The following is a 21,327-nucleotide window of genomic DNA, read 5'->3' as shown; positions in this document are numbered from 1 at the left end:
AAACTATTAGCAAACCAACTCGGTGGAGTTCCTACCTTTCACAGAAGTGGTTTATAATAACTTGTTGCATAGTAGCACTGGGTTCACCCCCTTTAAGGTGGGCATGGATTTGAGTTTGTACCAATGCCTGAATTTCTGAGGGAACCCCATCCCTCAGTAACTTGGGTAAAAGTGCAGAAATCCCTGAATAAAGCAAGATACTGTCTCCCAAGTACAAAGGCCCATTCCCAATCGTTAGAATTATAAATCCTGTTACACTGCAATTACACTTACTAAGGTACTCAGACGAATCCACCCAGGATTCCACTGAAGCTTATTGAAACCCTTCTGAAGTTCTAAGTTAAGACCAGCTGAAGGGAAGCCCCCACCTTCCATGGTGGTGGTGGGAAAAGTATGAGATAGAGAAGATACTGGATTCAAGGTACTTTAAGGAGAAATTATAGAGCACAGGGCCGTGACCCGTCAAAAGCGCGGACGGCAAAAGCGCGATCGACAAAATCGCGCCTTTGACGTCATCACAGCGCGACGAAAAAGATCGAAAAATTCAAATAAAAATTAATAAAAATTAAATTAAAGCAAGTCGATTCACATAAAGGTAAGGGTTAGGGTTAGGGTTAGGGTTAGGGTTAGGTTAAGGGTTAGGGTTAGCTTTAGAGCGTTAGCGTTAGCGTTAGGGTTAGGATAAGGGTTAGCGTTACGTTTTTCGTTACTTTAACGGTTAGGTTTAGGGTTAGGTTTAGGGTTAGGTTAAGAGTTAGGTTTAGGGTTAGGTTTAGGGTTAGGTTTGGGGGGGTTAGGGGAAGGTTTTAGCTTTATTTTTACATTTTTTCGATCTTTTTCGTCGCGCTGTGATGATGTCACAGCGCGCTTTTGTCGAGCGCGATTTTGTCCTACGCGCTTTTGTGGTGGAACCCACAGGGCAGTGGAAAGGTTATCCTTCAGCTGATGCCGAATGGATAAGTGCCCACAAAGTTAGCACAGATAAGTTGGTAAGAAGGTTCCATGCAAAATACCCGCAGTGACTGAAGGGGTTAGTGAAGGCTGAGACCACTGAAATAATACTAATCTGTGTTTAATGTTTTCCAGGTGCCCTTTTCTTTTGAGGGTGGGGGTGTCAACATGTCAGGATTGAACCACTTTGCTTTATACAAAATGTAATGTGTCTCAACTTGCCAAAGAACTGGGGGGAGGGAAGGGGGAAATGGAATGCCGAGAATGTATGCGGAGATCATGGAAACCATCAAGGTAACCACTGCAAGTGCTGGAGAAAGAGGTGGATTGTTCCCTTAACAAATGGACACTTCGTTATTGGATAATCTGTTCACCCAGGGATGCGGAGAAAGGGAAGCTTTTTTTTTTTTTTTTTTTTTTGCTAGGCAAGCAATGGAGAAACCAGAGCTGGTTTTGTATCTTCAGTAGTAATATCGTGTGTCCAATAAAGTTTTACTTTTGGGAATTCAAAGCTCCCACGAGTTTTTTATTGATTTGGGTTCACCTGTTAGACAATTGACGCTGTCATCCCCAATTGCAGCTAGAAAATTGTGAACCCCTCTTCTGAAACCAGTCTCTGTGGAATCAAATACTGGTCTCCAAATCCAATAATCAAGGCTCATTGCAATATTTATGCATTTATTTAATCAGGCTGCATCCCAAGTTACTCCCCTGTCCTTCTACTGTTACTGTCTTCATGAGAAAATTATTGTCTTAATAAAAAAAAACATATCAGTTGCATTGCCACAGAAGTTAATCTCTGTTTCTGTAAGCCGCCCGGAGTCCTCCGGGATTGGGCGGCCTATAAATTTAATAAACAGTTAAACAGTTATGATAAAGCATATTGATATCCTGCTCACCTAGAAGTTTGAAAGCATGCAAATACAAATAGATAAATAGGTAGGGACTTGCTTTGTGCTGCATAAGCAACCGGGATGGGAGGATGGCCCAGACAGAATTTGGGATGGGGAAGGGTTGCAGTGGGAGCATCCCCAAGTTCCATCTACTCCTTGGTATGAGGTTGGTATTTTCCATTCTGCTGTGGGTTGTATGGTTTTCTATTGTTGGATTTGTATCTTCTGCATTAGGCAGGTAGAAGTGGGGAAGTGTTCCTCTCCCTTTGCCCTTGTGGGGTGGTGTGAGTGGCCTCTGGCCAGAGGGTGACCTCAACATGAAACAGGAGGGGTGAGGGAAGGACACATCACTGGCAAGTTTCTCCATTCCATTAGAAACAGGGTAATACCTCTATCAAAAAGAGTTATCCAGACTTGAAAAGTTTACAGATTTCTGGGAAGCTTTCAAACAACTTTCCCTCATTTCATGGCTGTCTTCCCAGTCTCACCCTTCAACTCCCAAATATATTAAATAATGAAGCAAATCTGAAGGGGGGTGTTCTTTGGGGGGGGAGACAAGGCACTAATGAAAGCAGATGCAGAGAAGCAAGGTGGAGCACCCCTCCGGCCCCTCCCACTAGCCACACTAGTAAAAGATCTGATTGGCTGGTCCATAGAAGCACCCTTGTCCCAAAGGCTCCTCTTAAAAGCTGCCAAGGAAGACGATGAAGTGAAGCGGCAGGAGGGAGGCTCATCTCAGTCATCTGTCAATCATCTCCAGGGTGTGGCTGGGCCCGCCTTCCTCCTCCTCCATCTGCTGGGAAGAAAACCAAGGCCACAGGTGAGCTTCAGGAGAAACAAGGCAGAGGTCCAAGGGACAACCAGCTAGAGCAGATCAGAAGGTGCAAAAGGAGAAGAAGGGGAAACTTGGCTGCAGTATTTATGTCCATTCATCCATTCATTCATGTTCTTCCTGCTACCATGAAGGAGGGGGACTGAAAGTGGATGTTGATCCTATGGAGTGACTTTGTGCAACCGTTTTTCACAGCTTGCCTGACATTCTCTCTTGGGGTGGGCAAATCTGACTGATTGAGATGAAAGAGGCTTTGTATTGTGGAAGCACTTGGGATCAATCTCAACATGTAGATCTTGAGAAATAAAGAGGATCCTCTGGGGGTGATTAGATCCCTTTCCTACTGGTTGGTCAGAGTGAGGTGCTAGGGGGATAGATGGAGGTGGTGGTAAATGTGTCTTTGCTGAAGAGATATTCTTCAACCTTTGCCTTTGGGGATGCTGAGGTAATGAAAGAGCCCCAGACGAAGCAGACTCTTTGTGGGTAGGAAAGGGCAAATTCATCTGCTCCAGTTTGAATATTCTCAGTTGTTTTTATTCTAATAGCAAATTAACAGTGTTCCTCTGGATCATCCATGATCTCCCCTGGGGCAGAAGGAGAAGGAAAGAAGAAGAGAAGTGTGGGGTTTCTCAGAGGGCTTCCTTAGGATGGTACCTTTTCTGGATTTCTCCATGGGAATGAGTTCCATGCAGCCAGAAAGAAGGAGACTTCCCCCTAGACTAAGGCACAGCAGGGCCCAGAGAGGCAGCCCTGAGAGGTTCTTGGTCTGTCCTGAAAAAGAGCAACAGAAAAGTATTGGGGGGGGGGGATGAAGCAAGAGTCTTTGTTTGCTAGTTAGACTAAGAACCCATCAAATGCTGAATGATGAGCTGACTTCATGTTTTTGTATGCTTCTCCCTGACTGTATCCCCCCCCCTCAGATCCGGCAGAATCAACCTGCTTGGAGCCCTGTTGAATTGGGTGAGTGATCTGATGGGACCAGGAGGGATTGCACCATCAGGAGCCTCCACTCCCACCTCCCATGGCTCTCCTGCACAAACAACCGTGGGATATTCTACCTTTTCTCTCCCAACTCAACCTCAGCTTCATCTTCGGTCCTTTTTCATGGAGAGAAGAACTTACCAGAACAAACATCCTTTAGGAAGACCATCTTGGATGCCTTGCTAATCAGATTTTCTGCCCTGCAGGTGACACTGACATTCAGATCCTGGGAGGTGACTTTGATCACAGCATCATCGGGGGAACGATAAGGCCGGTAGATGGGGGATTCCCAGCTGAATTCCACCCTGTCTTTCCAGTCCCCTGTGGAGCAATTCAGCTGCCAGGTTCCATTTCCAGCCCCGTCAGAACTGCAGGTCACTCTCATCTCAGAATTCTGCAAATATCCTGAGCAGGAGATGCAGAGAAACATCACATCACAGTGAGGCATGTGGAGGCCCACCAAGATAGCAGAGACAAAGCACCCCTCATCCTTTGCCTCTCCCCAATTCCTCCTTACACCAAACCAGGGACTTAGGACATGATGATGACTCTCCAGGATCCCCTCCTCAAGGACCCCTCAACATTTCCCCAAAGTTTGTGGGTCCAGCCAGTCCCACCAGATCCACAAAGAGGATCCTGAACTGCCTCTCTGGAGATCCAGCCTCAAAGCCCCCCTGCCTCTCTTCCTGCCACCCCATCTGGGAACCCACTTGGCCTGCTCCAGTCCAGCCTGTGCCCCATGGAGAAGGGAGCCTGGAGGGGGTTGTGATGGGTCCCCACGGGTCCCTTTCCATAGAGGAAGAGCATGCAGGACACAGTTTGAGCTCCGTGTCTAAACCATCGTAGAAATGCCCGTCCTCAGGTGTGCCAAAGCTCCAGGCATGGGAGATGGAGCAGCAGGGAGAAAAATGTAGGTATTGGGGGGGAGGGGCTAAATGTAAGCAAGGCTGATGAGAAGACCTTGAACTGATTTTCATTGCTGAAATGGACAAAAACTACTGTGGTGGACAGAGCATGCTGGGACAGCAGTTCCAATGGAGGGAGCATCAAGCTCAGATACTGGACACCTGAAGCCCCCCTCCCCAAACAGAAAATCCTCCCAACTCTCCACATCACCTGGGTAAAGGAGGGAGGCCAGGGATTTCCTACCATGGCTGGGATACTTACTTTCTACCTCCAGTTCAAAGGGCTGATATTCCACTTCTTCAGTTGGTAAAGCAATTTCTGCATAATAAAAGCCTCTGTCATCCTGCTCTAGATGGCTGAGTTGCAATGCTCTGCAGTCCTTGGAGACCTTCATTCTGGTCTCCAAAGCTGGGAGGGGGACCTGCAGGCCACAGGGCTTCCCAAAGGTCACCACAGAAATAATTTCAGGCTTGGAGTCATCAATTTTATTCCAGGAAATTGATACAAATGATAGATTAGTCTTGACTTGGAATGTGACAGACTCCCCCACAATGCCTCTCAGAGATACTCTTTTAGTAACTCCTGCAAAGTCAGAGAGAAGAGAGAAGAAGAGCTCAAGATTGGGCCACAAGGGACCTCCGAGCATCCCATTTCTTTGCCTTAGATTCAAGAAAAACCTCTTCTGAGAAAGGACAAAATGGCTCCAGCATAGCGGACATGATGGAGCCTCTCTGGGCCTTGGGCTTTCCTTCTTGAGCAGGGGGCTGGACTAGAAGACCTCCAAGGCCTTATTCTGTTTTATTCTGTTCTATTCCATTCCATTCCTTTCCACTCCATTCTTATTCTATATATTGTTCTGTTCTGTTCTGTTCTGTTCTGTTCTGTTCTGTTCTGTTCTATTCTATTCTATTCTATTCTATTCTATTCTATTCTATTCTATTCTATTCTACTCAAAGCAAGAGATCCATAGGATCTGAGTCTTTCCCTTGGGGTCAAAAGGATGATCTGCCCCAGCAGAGAGACTCAAAGCTCTACCAAGGCTGACCAGGCCACCTGAAGGAAGGTGGACACCTGACAGGGTCACTAAAGTGCCAGTTGGGTTTAATCTCTCTCTGCCACCAACTGGGACCCCATATGATGCCACCAATTTATTATCTCCCCTTCAACCAGGGTGGAAAGAACAAGGTCAACAGGGAAAGCTGGAGGGCCCAGAATAGTCCAACTGGTTCTTGTGTGTATCACAGAGGGTTAGACTAGAAGGTCCTTGCGGTGCTTTCCAACAGCATCTGCAGAAGCCCAGCTCTTGTTCCTGGATTCCCACTCCGAAGATACCAAAGTGGTTTTTAGAGTTTATGACCCAGATCCTTGTTGGGCATAAGGATGAGTGTGAGGACTCAAAGAGGCCAGGTGAACCCAAGAAGAATAGAAACCACCATCAAGATGGCCATTGGATTGTTGGTTGCAGCCCAACCTCTTTCCAACTCTTATGGTTCTCCTGCACGAACAGCTGTGGGAAGTTCATTTTTGGAGATCTTTTCTCTCCAAATTCAAGGTCAGCTTCATCTTTGGTCCAGCACAAACTTGCTTTAAGGAGACTGTTCTGGATGCCTCATTAACCAGGTTTTCTGCTCTGCAGCTGACATAGAGATCAAGCTCTCAGAGAAGGAGTAAATAAGACCCCAATCAAGTAACTATCAAGAACTTTCCTACCAACACTGACAGGGCAAGTCACTTATATATAAACAGACCATAAACCCCACTCCTTTCTAGCACTGACGACGTTAACCAGTTGGATAATAAAATGTCTGGAAGAAAACAGCCAAGCTGCAGGAGCACCAAGGACCACTCTGGAGAAGGCCTTGATTAAAGAACCCCTGAGTGTGGGTTCCTTGTTCTGGACATCTGAGATCTAGCTGAATCTCACCCCATCTTCCCAGGTCTCTGTAGAGGAATTTAGCTGCCATGTTTCACTTCCAGCCCCATCAGGAGTACAAAGGACTCTCAGATCATCTTTTGACCACAGAAATCACAGGAAGGGCAAAGAAGGAGGAGAAGGAGCAACAGCAGAGCCACCCATTTCGGTTGCAAATAAGAATCCCACAACCCTCCCCCCATCACCTCAGATACTGATTGTAAAGGGAGAGGCCCACCACCTCATCCTCTGCCTCCCACCAATTCCTCTTTGTGCCAAGCCATTGACCAAGAGGATGACTCACCAGAATCAGCCCCTCAGGTAACTCCTTGACTCTTCCCCAATGAGCTTGTGGGTCCAGCTAATCCCCCCTGTTCCCTTCAGAGGATGCTCTGGGGATTCCAGCTTGAAAACCCAACTGCCTCACCTTCCCTGATACCCCACGTGGGAGCCCACATTTCCCTGGCCACGGGGATACTTACTAGAAACCCTCAGATCAAAGGACTCTTCCGTCACCGTCTTGTTTTGTGAAATGGTTTCTGCGGTGTATCTGCCAGCATCCCCTTTCTCTAGTGAGTGGAGAATTAATGCTCTGCAATCCTCGGATACGGTCACTCGTGTTTCATAGACTGGGAGAGGGACCAGGAGACCACAGGGCTTCCTAAAAGCCACCACTGCAATATTTTCAGACTTGTTGCCGACAATTTTACTCAAGGAAATTGAATCAAATGATAGATTAGTCTTCACTTTGAATATGGCAAATGATCCCTCATATCTATACAGTTCTTCTGCTCCATAAGCTCCTGCAAGGTCAAAGAGAAGAAGCCTTCAAGGTTGGTTCACAAGAAACCCTCTAAACATCCCATTTCTGACCCTCAAATTCCAGGAAAACCTTTTCTGAGAAAGGACAACATGGCTCCAGGATAGCAGATATAGTGGGGGTCTCTCTGGGTTCTGGCCTTTGCTTCACACAAAAGCAGTGGGGGGTACAAATGTCCTCTGTGGGAACTGAGTCTTTCCCTTGGGGCTCAAAAGGCGGATCATAATCCAATTACAATCAAATGGAAAGGCCAAAGGACAAGATCTAGATGGACACTAAATAATATCATATTGAAAGAAAAAGACTTTATACAGAAAATGAAAAAAGAACTGGCCTTTTTCTTTAAAGAAAATACAAAAGAAGATACATCAATGCAGAATCTTTGGGATACAACGAAGGCTATTACTAGAGGTCTGATAATAGACTACATAAGGAAGAGAAATTCAAAGAAAAGACAAACGCATAAAGCCCTAGACAACAACTACAAAATACTTGAAAAAGAGTTACAGAGATCTCCACAAAAAAAAAGATGTTAAAATAAAAATGGATATAATTAAACATAAAATGGATCTACTGGAAAAGGAAGAACTGGCACAAAAAATTAGAGGCACCAAACAGAATTATTTTGGAAATGCAAATAAACCAGGCAGATGATTGGCCTATAAACTGAAAAAAGAGAGAGAAGCAAAGAAAATATTCCAATTAAGAGATGAGCAAGGACAAATTCAGTATGGAAACGCTGAGAAAAAGAAAATTATACAAAATTATACAAGACTACTATGCTAAGCTGTATGAACAAGAGAAAATGGAAGAGGGAAGAGTCAAAAAGTATTTACAGGACACTAATCTTCCCCAGATTCAGACGAAACTAGAACAATGTTGGAAAGTAAAATAACAATGATGGAGCTAACAGAAGCACTTAAAAAACAAAATAATGGAAAGGCCCCAGGACCGGATGGATTACCTGTGGAATTCTACAAAACTTGAAGAAACCTTGTCTCTCCTACTCTTAGAAGTTTTTTCAGCACCTCCAGAGAATGGACAGAGCTGCCCCATCTGCACCAGAAGACCCATCACTCCCAGGCAGAGGAGCAGCACCTTGAATCCCACCCCTACTCCAAACAACTGTGGGATATTCTACCTTTTCTCTCCCAACACAATCTCAGCTTCATCTTCGGTCCTTTTTCATGGAGAGAAGAACTTACCAGAACAAACATCCTTTAGGAAGACCGTTTTGGATGCCTTGCTAATCAGATTTTCTGCCCTGCAGGTGACACTGACATTCAGATCCTGGGAGGTGACTTTGATCACAGCATCATCGGGGGAACGATAAGGCCGGTAGATGGGGGATTCCCAGCTGAATTCCACCCTGTCTTTCCAGTCCCCTGTGGAGCAATTCAGATGCCAGGTTCCATTTCCAGCCCCATCAGAACTGCAGGTCACTCTCATCTCAGAATTCTGCAAATATCCTGAGCAGGAGATGCAGAGAAACATCACATCACAGTGAGGCATGTGGAGGCCCACCAAGATAGCAGAGACAAAGCACCCCTCATCCTTTGCCTCCCCCCAATTCCTCCTTACACCAAACCAGGGACTTAGGACATGATGATGACTCTCCAGGATCCCCTCCTCAAGGACCCCTCAACATTTCCCCAAAGTTTGTGGGTCCAGCCAGTCCCACCAGATCCACAAAGAGGATCCTGAACTGCCTCTCTGGAGATCCAGCCTCAAAGCCCCCCTGCCTCTCTTCCTGCCACCCCATCTGGGAACCCACTTGGCCTGCTCCAGTCCAGCCTGTGCCCCATGGAGAAGGGAGCCTGGAGGGGGTTGTGATGGGTCCCCACGGGTCCCTTTCCATAGAGGAAGAGCATGCAGGACACAGTTTGAGCTCCGTGTCTAAACCATCGTAGAAATGCCCGTCCTCAGGTGTGCCAAAGCTCCAGGCATGGGAGATGGAGCAGCAGGGAGAAAAATGTAGGTATTGGGGGGGAGGGGCTAAATGTAAGCAAGGCTGATGAGAAGACCTTGAACTGATTTTCATTGCTGAAATGGACAAAAACTACTGTGGTGGACAGAGCATGCTGGGACAGCAGTTCCAATGGAGGGAGCATCAAGCTCAGATACTGGACACCTGAAGCCCCCCTCCCCAAACAGAAAAGCCTCCCAACTCTCCACATCACCTGGGTAAAGGAGGGAGGCCAGGGATTTCCTACCATGGCTGGGATACTTACTTTCTACCTCCAGTTCAAAGGGCTGATATTCCACTTCTTCAGTTGGTAAAGCAATTTCTGCATAATAAAAGCCTCTGTCATCCTGCTCTAGATGGCTGAGTTGCAATGCTCTGCAGTCCTTGGAGACCTTCATTCTGGTCTCCAAAGCTGGGAGGGGGACCTGCAGGCCACAGGGCTTCCCAAAGGTCACCACAGAAATAATTTCAGGCTTGGAGTCATCAATTTTATTCCAGGAAATTGATACAAATGATAGATTAGTCTTGACTTGGAATGTGACAGACTCCCCCACAATGCCTCTCAGAGATACTCTTTTAGTAACTCCTGCAAAGTCAGAGAGAAGAGAGAAGAAGAGCTCAAGATTGGGCCACAAGGGACCTCCGAGCATCCCATTTCTTTGCCTTAGATTCAAGAAAAACCTCTTCTGAGAAAGGACAAAATGGCTCCAGCATAGCGGACATGATGGAGCCTCTCTGGGCCTTGGGCTTTCCTTCTTGAGCAGGGGGCTGGACTAGAAGACCTCCAAGGCCTTATTCTGTTTTATTGTGTTCTATTCCATTCCATTCCTTTCCACTCCATTCTTATTCTATATATTGTTCTGTTCTGTTCTGTTCTATTCTATTCTACTCAAAGCAAGAGATCCATAGGATCTGAGTCTTTCCCTTGGGGTCAAAAGGATGATCTGCCCCAGCAGAGAGACCCAAAGCTCTACCAAGGCTGACCAGGCCACCTGAAGGAAGGAGGACACCTGACAGGGTCACTAAAGTGCCAGTTGGGTTTAATCTCTCTCTGCCACCAACTGGGACCCCATATGATGCCACCAATTTATTATCTCCCCTTCAACCAGGGTGGAAAGAGCAAGGTCAACAGGGAAAGCTGGAGGGCCCAGAATAGTCCAACTGGTTCTTGTGTGTATCACAGAGGGTTAGACTAGAAGGTCCTTGCGGTGCTTTCCAACAGCATCTGCAGAAGCCCAGCTCTTGTTCCTGGATTCCCACTCCGAAGATAGTAATAGCAATAGCAGTAGACTTATATACCGCTTCATAGGCCTTTCAGGCCTCTCTAAGCGGTTTACAGAGAGTCAGCATATTGCCCCCAACAATCTGGGTCCTCATTTTACCCACCTCGGAAGGATGGAAGGCTGAGTCAACCCTGAGCCGGTGAGATTTGAACCGCTGACCTGCTGATCTAGCAGTAGCCTGCAGTGCTGCATTTAACCACTGCGCCACCTTGGCTTGAAGATACCAAAGTGGTTTTTAGAGTTTATGACCCAGATCCTTGTTGGGCATAAGGATGAGTGTGAGGACTCAAAGAGGCCAGGTGAACCCAAGAAGAATAGAAACCACCATCAAGATGGCCATTGGATTGTTGGTTGCAGCCCAACCTCTTTCCAACTCTTATGGTTCTCCTGCACGAACAGCTGTGGGAAGTTCATTTTTGGAGATCTTTTCTCTCCAAATTCAAGGTCAGCTTCATCTTTGGTCCAGCACAAACTTGCTTTAAGGAGACTGTTCTGGATGCCTCATTAACCAGGTTTTCTGCTCTGCAGCTGACATAGAGATCAAGCTCTCAGAGAAGGAGTAAATAAGACCCCAATCAAGTAACTATCAAGAACTTTCCTACCAACACTGACAGGGCAAGTCACTTATATATAAACAGACCATAAACCCCACTCCTTTCTAGCACTGACGACGTTAACCAGTTGGATAATAAAATGTCTGGAAGAAAACAGCCAAGCTCCAGGAGCACCAAGGACCACTCTGGAGAAGGCCTTGATTACAGAACCCCTGAGTGTGGGTTCCTTGTTCTGGACATCTGAGATCTAGCTGAATCTCACCCCATCTTCCCAGGTCTCTGTAGAGGAATTTAGCTGCCATGTTCCACTTCCAGCCCCATCAGGAGTACAAAGGACTTTCAGATCATCTTTTGACCACATAAATCACAGGAAGGGCAAAGAAGGAGGAGAAGGAGCAACAGCAGAGCCACCCATTTTGGTTGCAAATAAGAATCCCACAACCCTCCCCCCATCACCTCAGATACTGATTGTAAAGGGAGAGGCCCACCACCTCATCCTCTGCCTCCCACCAATTCCTCCAGAATCAGCCCCTCAGGTAACTCCTTGACTCTTTCCCAATGAGCTTGTGGGTCCAGCTAATCCCCCCTGTTCCCTTCAGAGGATGCTCTGGGGATTCCAGCTTGAAAACCCAACTGCCTCACCTTCCCTGATACCCCACGTGGGAGCCCACATTTCCCTGGCCACGGGGATACTTACTAGAAACCCTCAGATCAAAGGACTCTTCCGCCACCGTCTTGTTTTGTGAAATGGTTTCTGCGGTGTATCTGCCAGCATCCCCTTTCTCTAGTGAGTGGAGAATTAATGCTCTGCAATCCTCGGATACGGTCACTCGTGTTTCATAGACTGGGAGAGGGACCAGGAGGTCACAGGGCTTCCTAAAAGCCACCACTGCAATATTTTCAGACTTGTTGCCGACAATTTTACTCAAGGAAATTGAATCAAATGATAGATTAGTCTTCACTTTGAATGTGGCAAATGATCCCTCATAGCTATACAGTTCTTCTGCTCCATAAGCTCCTGCAAGGTCAAAGAGAAGAAGCCTTCAAGGTTGGTTCACAAGAAACCCTCTAAACATCCCATTTCTGACCCTCAAATTCCAGGAAAACCTTTTCTGAGAAAGGACAACATGGCTCCAGGATAGCAGATATAGTGGGGGTCTCTCTGGGTTCTGGCCTTTGCTTCATACAAAAACAGTGGGGGGTACAAATGTCCTCTGTGGGAACTGAGTCTTTCCCTTGGGGCTCAAAAGGTGGATCATAATCCAATTACAATCAAATGGAAAGGCCAAAGGACAAGATCTAGATGGACACTAAATAATATCATATTGAAAGAAAAAGACTTTATACAGAAAATGAAAAAAGAACTGGCCTTTTTCTTTAAAGAAAATACAAAAGAAGATACATCAATGCAGAATCTTTGGGATACAATGAAGGCTATTACTAGAGGTCTGATAATAGACTACATAAGGAAGAGAAATTCAAAGAAAAGACAAACGCATAAAGCCCTAGACAACTACTACAAAATACTTGAAAAAGAGTTACAGAGATCTCCACAAAAAAAAAGATGTTAAAATAAAAATGGATATAATTAAACATAAAATGGATCTACTGGAAAAGGAAGAACTGGCACAAAAAATTAGAGGCACCAAACAGAATTATTTTGGAAATGCAAATAAACCAGGCAGATGATTGGCCTATAAACTGAAAAAAGAGGGAGAAGCAAAGAAAATATTCCAATTAAGAGATGAGCAAGGACAAATTCAGTATGGAAACGCTGAGAAAAAGAAAATTATACAAAATTATACAAGACTACTATGCTAAGCTGTATGAACAAGAGAAAATGGAAGAGGGAAGAGTCAAAAAGTATTTACAGGACACTAATCTTCCCCAGATTCAGACGAAACTAGAACAATGTTGGAAAGTAAAATAACAATGATGGAGCTAACAGAAGCACTTAAAAAACAAAATAATGGAAAGGCCCCAGGACCGGATGGATTACCTGTGGAATTCTACAAAACTTGAAGAAACCTTGTCTCTCCTACTCTTAGAAGTTTTTTCAGCACCTCCAGAGAATGGACAGAGCTGCCCCATCTGCACCAGAAGACCCATCACTCCCAGGCAGAGGAGCAGCACCTTGAATCCCACCCCTACTCCAAACAACTGTGGGATATTCTACCTTTTCTCTCCCAACACAATCTCAGCTTCATCTTCGGTCCTTTTTCATGGAGAGAAGAACTTACCAGAACAAACATCCTTTAGGAAGACCGTTTTGGATGCCTTGCTAATCAGATTTTCTGCCCTGCAGGTGACACTGACATTCAGATCCTGGGAGGTGACTTTGATCACAGCATCATCGGGGGAACGATAAGGCCGGTAGATGGGGGATTCCCAGCTGAATTCCACCCTGTCTTTCCAGTCCCCTGTGGAGCAATTCAGCTGCCAGGTTCCATTTCCAGCCCCGTCAGAACTGCAGGTCACTCTCATCTCAGAATTCTGCAAATATCCTGAGCAGGAGATGCAGAGAAACATCACATCACAGTGAGGCATGTGGAGGCCCACCAAGATAGCAGAGACAAAGCACCCCTCATCCTTTGCCTCCCCCCAATTCCTCCTTACACCAAACCAGGGACTTAGGACATGATGATGACTCTCCAGGATCCCCTCCTCAAGGACCCCTCAACATTTCCCCAAAGTTTGTGGGTCCAGCCAGTCCCACCAGATCCACAAAGAGGATCCTGAACTGCCTCTCTGGAGATCCAGCCTCAAAGCCCCCCTGCCTCTCTTCCTGCCACCCCATCTGGGAACCCACTTGGCCTGCTCCAGTCCAGCCTGTGCCCCATGGAGAAGGGAGCCTGGAGGGGGTTGTGATGGGTCCCCACGGGTCCCTTTCCATAGAGGAAGAGCATGCAGGACACAGTTTGAGCTCCGTGTCTAAACCATCGTAGAAATGCCCGTCCTCAGGTGTGCCAAAGCTCCAGGCATGGGAGATGGAGCAGCAGGGAGAAAAATGTAGGTATTGGGGGGGAGGGGCTAAATGTAAGCAAGGCTGATGAGAAGACCTTGAACTGATTTTCATTGCTGAAATGGACAAAAACTACTGTGGTGGACAGAGCATGCTGGGACAGCAGTTCCAATGGAGGGATCATCAAGTTCAGATACTGGACACCTGAAGCCCCCCTCCCCAAACAGAAAAGCCTCCCAACTCTCCACATCACCTGGGTAAAGGAGGGAGGCCAGGGATTTCCTACCATGGCTGGGATACTTACTTTCTACCTCCAGTTCAAAGGGCTGATATTCCACTTCTTCAGTTGGTAAAGCAATTTCTGCATAATAAAAGCCTCTGTCATCCTGCTCTAGATGGCTGAGTTGCAATGCTCTGCAGTCCTTGGAGACCTTCATTCTGGTCTCCAAAGCTGGGAGGGGGACCTGCAGGCCACAGGGCTTCCCAAAGGTCACCACAGAAATAATTTCAGGCTTGGAGTCATCAATTTTATTCCAGGAAATTGATACAAATGATAGATTAGTCTTGACTTGGAATGTGACAGACTCCCCCACAATGCCTCTCAGAGATACTCTTTTAGTAACTCCTGCAAAGTCAGAGAGAAGAGAGAAGAAGAGCTCAAGATTGGGCCACAAGGGACCTCCGAGCATCCCATTTCTTTGCCTTAGATTCAAGAAAAACCTCTTCTGAGAAAGGACAAAATGGCTCCAGCATAGCGGACATGATGGAGCCTCTCTGGGCCTTGGGCTTTCCTTCTTGAGCAGGGGGCTGGACTAGAAGACCTCCAAGGCCTTATTCTGTTTTATTGTGTTCTATTCCATTCCATTCCTTTCCACTCCATTCTTATTCTATATATTGTTCTGTTCTGTTCTGTTCTGTTCTGTTCTGTTCTGTTCTGTTCTATTCTATTCTATTCTATTCTGTTCTATTCTATTCTATTCTACTCAAAGCAAGAGATCCATAGGATCTGAGTCTTTCCCTTGGGGTCAAAAGGATGATCTGCCCCAGCAGAGAGACCCAAAGCTCTACCAAGGCTGACCAGGCCACCTGAAGGAAGGAGGACACCTGACAGGGTCACTAAAGTGCCAGTTGGGTTTAATCTCTCTCTGCCACCAACTGGGACCCCATATGATGCCACCAATTTATTATCTCCCCTTCAACCAGGGTGGAAAGAGCAAGGTCAACAGGGAAAGCTGGAGGGCCCAGAATAGTCCAACTGGTTCTTGTGTGTATCACAGAGGGTTAGACTAGAAGGTCCTTGCGGTGCTTTCCAACAGCATCTGCAGAAGCCCAGCTCTTGTTCCTGGATTCCCACTCCGAAGATAGTAATAGCAATAGCAGTAGACTTATATACCGCTTCATAGGCCTTTCAGGCCTCTCTAAGCGGTTTACAGAGAGTCAGCATATTGCCCCCAACAATCTGGGTCCTCATTTTACCCACCTCGGAAGGATGGAAGGCTGAGTCAACCCTGAGCCGGTGAGATTTGAACCGCTGACCTGCTGATCTAGCAGTAGCCTGCAGTGCTGCATTTAACCACTGCGCCACCTTGGCTTGAAGATACCAAAGTGGTTTTTAGAGTTTATGACCCAGATCCTTGTTGGGCATAAGGATGAGTGTGAGGACTCAAAGAGGCCAGGTGAACCCAAGAAGAATAGAAACCACCATCAAGATGGCCATTGGATTGTTGGTTGCAGCCCAACCTCTTTCCAACTCTTATGGTTCTCCTGCATGAACAGCTGTGGGAAGTTCATTTTTGGAGATCTTTTCTCTCCAAATTCAAGGTCAGCTTCATCTTTGGTCCAGCACAAACTTGCTTTAAGGAGACTGTTCTGGATGCCTCATTAACCAGGTTTTCTGCTCTGCAGCTGACATAGAGATCAAGCTCTCAGAGAAGGAGTAAATAAGACCCCAATCAAGTAACTATCAAGAACTTTCCTACCAACACTGACAGGGCAAGTCACTTATATATAAACAGACCATAAACCCCACTCCTTTCTAGCACTGACGACGTTAACCAGTTGGATAATAAAATGTCTGGAAGAAAACAGCCAAGCTCCAGGAGCACCAAGGACCACTCTGGAGAAGGCCTTGATTACAGAACCCCTGAGTGTGGGTTCCTTGTTCTGGACATCTGAGATCTAGCTGAATCTCACCCCATCTTCCCAGGTCTCTGTAGAGGAATTTAGCTGCCATGTTCCACTTCCAGCCCCATCAGGAGTACAAAGGACTTTCAGATCATCTTTTGACCACATAAATCACAGGAAGGGCAAAGAAGGAGGAGAAGGAGCAACAGCAGAGCCACCCATTTTGGTTGCAAATAAGAATCCCACAACCCTCCCCCCATCACCTCAGATACTGATTGTAAAGGGAGAGGCCCACCACCTCATCCTCTGCCTCCCACCAATTCCTCCAGAATCAGCCCCTCAGGTAACTCCTTGACTCTTTCCCAATGAGCTTGTGGGTCCAGCTAATCCCCCCTGTTCCCTTCAGAGGATGCTCTGGGGATTCCAGCTTGAAAACCCAACTGCCTCACCTTCCCTGATACCCCACGTGGGAGCCCACATTTCCCTGGCCACGGGGATACTTACTAGAAACCCTCAGATCAAAGGACTCTTCCGCCACCGTCTTGTTTTGTGAAATGGTTTCTGCGGTGTATCTGCCAGCATCCCCTTTCTCTAGTGAGTGGAGAATTAATGCTCTGCAATCCTCGGATACGGTCACTCGTGTTTCATAGACTGGGAGAGGGACCAGGAGACCACAGGGCTTCCTAAAAGCCACCACTGCAATATTTTCAGACTTGTTGCCGACAATTTTACTCAAGGAAATTGAATCAAATGATAGATTAGTCTTCACTTTGAATATGGCAAATGATCCCTCATATCTATACAGTTCTTCTGCTCCATAAGCTCCTGCAAGGTCAAAGAGAAGAAGCCTTCAAGGTTGGTTCACAAGAAACCCTCTAAACATCCCATTTCTGACCCTCAAATTCCAGGAAAACCTTTTCTGAGAAAGGACAACATGGCTCCAGGATAGCAGATATAGTGGGGGTCTCTCTGGGTTCTGGCCTTTGCTTCATACAAAAACAGTGGGGGGTACAAATGTCCTCTGTGGGAACTGAGTCTTTCCCTTGGGGCTCAAAAGGTGGATCATAATCCAATTACAATCAAATGGAAAGGCCAAAGGACAAGATCTAGATGGACACTAAATAATATCATATTGAAAGAAAAAGACTTTATACAGAAAATGAAAAAAGAACTGGCCTTTTTCTTTAAAGAAAATACAAAAGAAGATACATCAATGCAGAATCTTTGGGATACAATGAAGGCTATTACTAGAGGTCTGATAATAGACTACATAAGGAAGAGAAATTCAAAGAAAAGACAAACGCATAAAGCCCTAGACAACAACTACAAAATACTTGAAAAAGAGTTACAGAGATCTCCACAAAAAAAAAGATGTTAAAATAAAAATGGATATAATTAAACATAAAATGGATCTACTGGAAAAGGAAGAACTGGCACAAAAAATTAGAGGCACCAAACAGAATTATTTTGGAAATGCAAATAAACCAGGCAGATGATTGGCCTATAAACTGAAAAAAGAGAGAGAAGCAAAGAAAATATTCCAATTAAGAGATGAGCAAGGACAAATTCAGTATGGAAACGCTGAGAAAAAGAAAATTATACAAAATTATACAAGACTACTATGCTAAGCTGTATCAACAAGAGAAAATGGAAGAGGGAAGAGTCAAAAAGTATTTACAGGACACTAATCTTCCCCAGATTCAGACGAAACTAGAACAATGTTGGAAAGTAAAATAACAATGATGGAGCTAACAGAAGCACTTAAAAAACAAAATAATGGAAAGGCCCCAGGACCGGATGGATTACCTGTGGAATTCTACAAAACTTGAAGAAACCTTGTCTCTCCTACTCTTAGAAGTTTTTTCAGCACCTCCAGAGAATGGACAGAGCTGCCCCATCTGCACCAGAAGACCCATCACTCCCAGGCAGAGGAGCAGCACCTTGAATCCCACCCCTACTCCAAACAACTGTGGGATATTCTACCTTTTCTCTCCCAACACAATCTCAGCTTCATCTTCGGTCCTTTTTCATGGAGAGAAGAACTTACCAGAACAAACATCCTTTAGGAAGACCGTTTTGGATGCCTTGCTAATCAGATTTTCTGCCCTGCAGGTGACACTGACATTCAGATCCTGGGAGGTGACTTTGATCACAGCATCATCGGGGGAACGATAAGGCCGGTAGATGGGGGATTCCCAGCTGAATTCCACCCTGTCTTTCCAGTCCCCTGTGGAGCAATTCAGCTGCCAGGTTCCATTTCCAGCCCCGTCAGAACTGCAGGTCACTCTCATCTCAGAATTCTGCAAATATCCTGAGCAGGAGATGCAGAGAAACATCACATCACAGTGAGGCATGTGGAGGCCCACCAAGATAGCAGAGACAAAGCACCCCTCATCCTTTGCCTCCCCCCAATTCCTCCTTACACCAAACCAGGGACTTAGGACATGATGATGACTCTCCAGGATCCCCTCCTCAAGGACCCCTCAACATTTCCCCAAAGTTTGTGGGTCCAGCCAGTCCCACCAGATCCACAAAGAGGATCCTGAACTGCCTCTCTGGAGATCCAGCCTCAAAGCCCCCCTGCCTCTCTTCCTGCCACCCCATCTGGGAACCCACTTGGCCTGCTCCAGTCCAGCCTGTGCCCCATGGAGAAGGGAGCCTGGAGGGGGTTGTGATGGGTCCCCACGGGTCCCTTTCCATAGAGGAAGAGCATGCAGGACACAGTTTGAGCTCCGTGTCTAAACCATCGTAGAAATGCCCGTCCTCAGGTGTGCCAAAGCTCCAGGCATGGGAGATGGAGCAGCAGGGAGAAAAATGTAGGTATTGGGGGGGAGGGGCTAAATGTAAGCAAGGCTGATGAGAAGACCTTGAACTGATTTTCATTGCTGAAATGGACAAAAACTACTGTGGTGGACAGAGCATGCTGGGACAGCAGTTCCAATGGAGGGAGCATCAAGCTCAGATACTGGACACCTGAAGCCCCCCTCCCCAAACAGAAAATCCTCCCAACTCTCCACATCACCTGGGTAAAGGAGGGAGGCCAGGGATTTCATACCATGGCTGGGATACTTACTTTCTACCTCCAGTTCAAATAGCTGATATTCCACTTCTTCAGTTGGTAAAGCAATTTCTGCATAATAAAAGCCTCTGTCATCCTGCTCTAGATGGCTGAGTTGCAATGCTCTGCAGTCCTTGGAGACCTTCATTCTGGTCTCCAAAGCTGGGAGGGGGACCTGCAGGCCACAGGGCTTCCCAAAGGTCACCACAGAAATAATTTCAGGCTTGGAGTCATCAATTTTATTCCAGGAAATTGATACAAATGATAGATTAGTCTTGACTTGGAATGTGACAGACTCCCCCACAATGCCTCTCAGAGATACTCTTTTAGTAACTCCTGCAAAGTCAGAGAGAAGAGAGAAGAAGAGCTCAAGATTGGGCCACAAGGGACCTCCGAGCATCCCATTTCTTTGCCTTAGATTCAAGAAAAACCTCTTCTGAGAAAGGACAAAATGGCTCCAGCATAGCGGACATGATGGAGCCTCTCTGGGCCTTGGGCTTTCCTTCTTGAGCAGGGGGCTGGACTAGAAGACCTCCAAGGCCTTATTCTGTTTTATTCTGTTCTATTCCATTCCATTCCTTTCCACTCCATTCTTATTCTATATATTGTTCTGTTCTGTTCTGTTCTGTTCTGTTCTGTTCTGTTCTGTTCTGTTCTATTCTATTCTATTCTATTCTATTCTACTCAAAGCAAGAGATCCATAGGATCTGAGTCTTTCCCTTGGGGTCAAAAGGATGATCTGCCCCAGCAGAGAGACCCAAAGCTCTACCAAGGCTGACCAGGCCACCTGAAGAAAGGAGGACACCTGACAGGGTCACTAAAGTGCCAGTTGGGTTTAATCTCTCTCTGCCACCAACTGGGACCCCATATGATGCCACCAATTTATTATCTCCCCTTCAACCAGGGTGGAAAGAACAAGGTCAACAGGGAAAGCTGGAGGGCCCAGAATAGTCCAACTGGTTCTTGTGTGTATCGTAGAGGGTTAGACTAGAAGGTCCTTGCAGTGCTTTCCAACAGCATCTGCAGAAGCCCAGCTCTTGTTCCTGGATTCCCACTCCGAAGATAGTAATAGCAATAGCAGTAGAGTTATATACCGCTTCATAGGCCTTTCAGGCCTCTCTAAGCGGTTTACAGAGAGTCAGCATATTGCCCCCAACAATCTGGGTCCTCATTTTACCCACCTCGGAAGGATGGAAGGCTGAGTCAACCCTGAGCCGGTGAGATTTGAACCGCTGACCTGCTGATCTAGCAGTAGCCTGCAGTGCTGCATTTAACCACTGCGCCACCTTGGCTTGAAGATACCAAAGTGGTTTTTAGAGTTTATGACCCAGATCCTTGTTGGGCATAAGGATGAGTGTGAGGACTCAAAGAGGCCAGGTGAACCCAAGAAGAATAGAAACCACCATCAAGATGGCCATTGGATTGTTGGTTGCAGCCCAACCTCTTTCCAACTCTTATGGTTCTCCTTCACGAACAGCTGTGGGAAGTTCATTTTTGGAGATCTTTTCTCTCCAAATTCAAGGTCAGCTTCATCTTTGGTCCAGCACAAACTTGCTTTAAGGAGACTGTTCTGGATGCCTCATTAACCAGGTTTTCTGCTCTGCAGCTGACATAGAGATCAAGCTCTCAGAGAAGGAGTAAATAAGACCCCAATCAAGTAACTATCAAGAACTTTCCTACCAACACTGACAGGGCAAGTCACTTATATATAAACAGACCATAAACCCCACTCCTTTCTAGCACTGACGACGTTAACCAGTTGGATAATAAAATGTCTGGAAGAAAACAGCCAAGCTCCAGGAGCACCAAGGACCACTCTGGAGAAGGCCTTGATTACAGAACCCCTGAGTGTGGGTTCCTTGTTCTGGACATCTGAGATCTAGCTGAATCTCACCCCATCTTCCCAGGTCTCTGTAGAGGAATTTAACTGCCATGTTCCACTTCCAGCCCCATCAGGAGTACAAAGGACTCTCAGATCATCTTTTGACCACAGAAATCACAGGAAGGGCAAAGAAGGAGGAGAAGGAGCAACAGCAGAGCCACCCATTTTGGTTGCAAATAAGAATCCCACAACCCTCCCCCCAT

General features: G+C 46.3%; 4 protein-coding genes across 4 annotated transcripts in view; 1 reads left to right on the top strand and 3 right to left on the bottom strand.

Annotated features, from left to right (window-relative positions):
- LOC148042286 (SLAM family member 6-like) overlaps positions 1–21,327 on the top strand; it is a 979,974-nt gene that overhangs the window by 393,281 nt on the left and 565,366 nt on the right. The window lies entirely within an intron of this gene.
- Positions 1,889–11,400, bottom strand: LOC106546999 (T-lymphocyte surface antigen Ly-9). Its single transcript, XM_087703029.1, has 8 exons — positions 11,361–11,400; positions 9,527–9,847; positions 8,501–8,764; positions 6,958–7,278; positions 4,825–5,145; positions 3,799–4,062; positions 3,331–3,447; positions 1,889–2,640 (listed from the first exon to the last, which is right to left on the bottom strand). The coding sequence occupies exons 1-8, from the start codon at positions 11,398–11,400 to the stop codon at positions 2,591–2,593; spliced, it is 1,698 nt and encodes a 565-aa protein (XP_087559155.1). The 3' UTR covers positions 1,889–2,590.
- On the bottom strand, positions 11,737–16,293 carry LOC148042301 (SLAM family member 9-like). The gene is made up of 4 exons (XM_087703027.1): positions 16,254–16,293; positions 14,365–14,685; positions 13,339–13,602; positions 11,737–12,116 (listed from the first exon to the last, which is right to left on the bottom strand). Exons 1-4 carry the CDS (start codon positions 16,291–16,293, stop codon positions 11,737–11,739), a joined length of 1,005 nt encoding a protein of 334 aa, XP_087559153.1.
- On the bottom strand, positions 16,630–21,176 carry LOC148042300 (SLAM family member 9-like). Its single transcript, XM_087703026.1, has 4 exons — positions 21,137–21,176; positions 19,258–19,578; positions 18,232–18,495; positions 16,630–17,009 (listed from the first exon to the last, which is right to left on the bottom strand). The coding sequence occupies exons 1-4, from the start codon at positions 21,174–21,176 to the stop codon at positions 16,630–16,632; spliced, it is 1,005 nt and encodes a 334-aa protein (XP_087559152.1).

Source organism: Thamnophis sirtalis, unplaced genomic scaffold (assembly GCF_051295495.1).
Source record: "Thamnophis sirtalis isolate CommonGarterSnake01/CBP01778 unplaced genomic scaffold, rThaSir2_p1.2 scaffold_18, whole genome shotgun sequence".
Lineage (NCBI taxonomy): Eukaryota > Metazoa > Chordata > Lepidosauria > Squamata > Natricidae > Thamnophis > Thamnophis sirtalis.
The sequence above is the reverse complement of the archived record's forward strand: the minus strand, read 5'-3'. Positions and strand labels throughout refer to the sequence as shown.

Excerpts from the sequence above, each read along its gene's own strand:
- LOC106546999 (XM_087703029.1), bottom strand. The coding sequence starts at position 11,400 with ATGGCAGCTAAATTCCTCTACAGAGACCTGGGAAGATGGG. Across the intron at positions 7,279-8,500 it reads CCTAAAGGATGTTTGTTCTG|GAGCTTATGGAGCAGAAGAA; the intron begins GTAAGTTCTTCT and ends TTGACCTTGCAG. Across the intron at positions 4,063-4,824 it reads CTTTGAACTGGAGGTAGAAA|GATATTTGCAGAATTCTGAG; the intron begins GTAAGTATCCCA and ends TCTCCTGCTCAG.
- LOC148042301 (XM_087703027.1), bottom strand. The coding sequence starts at position 16,293 with ATGGCAGCTAAATTCCTCTACAGAGACCTGGGAAGATGGG. Across the intron at positions 14,686-16,253 it reads CAGAGACCTGGGAAGATGGG|GAGTTACTAAAAGAGTATCT; the intron begins GTGAGATTCAGC and ends CTGACTTTGCAG. Across the intron at positions 12,117-13,338 it reads CCTAAAGGATGTTTGTTCTG|GAGCTTATGGAGCAGAAGAA; the intron begins GTAAGTTCTTCT and ends TTGACCTTGCAG.
- LOC148042300 (XM_087703026.1), bottom strand. The coding sequence starts at position 21,176 with ATGGCAGTTAAATTCCTCTACAGAGACCTGGGAAGATGGG. Across the intron at positions 19,579-21,136 it reads CAGAGACCTGGGAAGATGGG|GAGTTACTAAAAGAGTATCT; the intron begins GTGAGATTCAGC and ends CTGACTTTGCAG. Across the intron at positions 18,496-19,257 it reads ATTTGAACTGGAGGTAGAAA|GATATTTGCAGAATTCTGAG; the intron begins GTAAGTATCCCA and ends TCTCCTGCTCAG.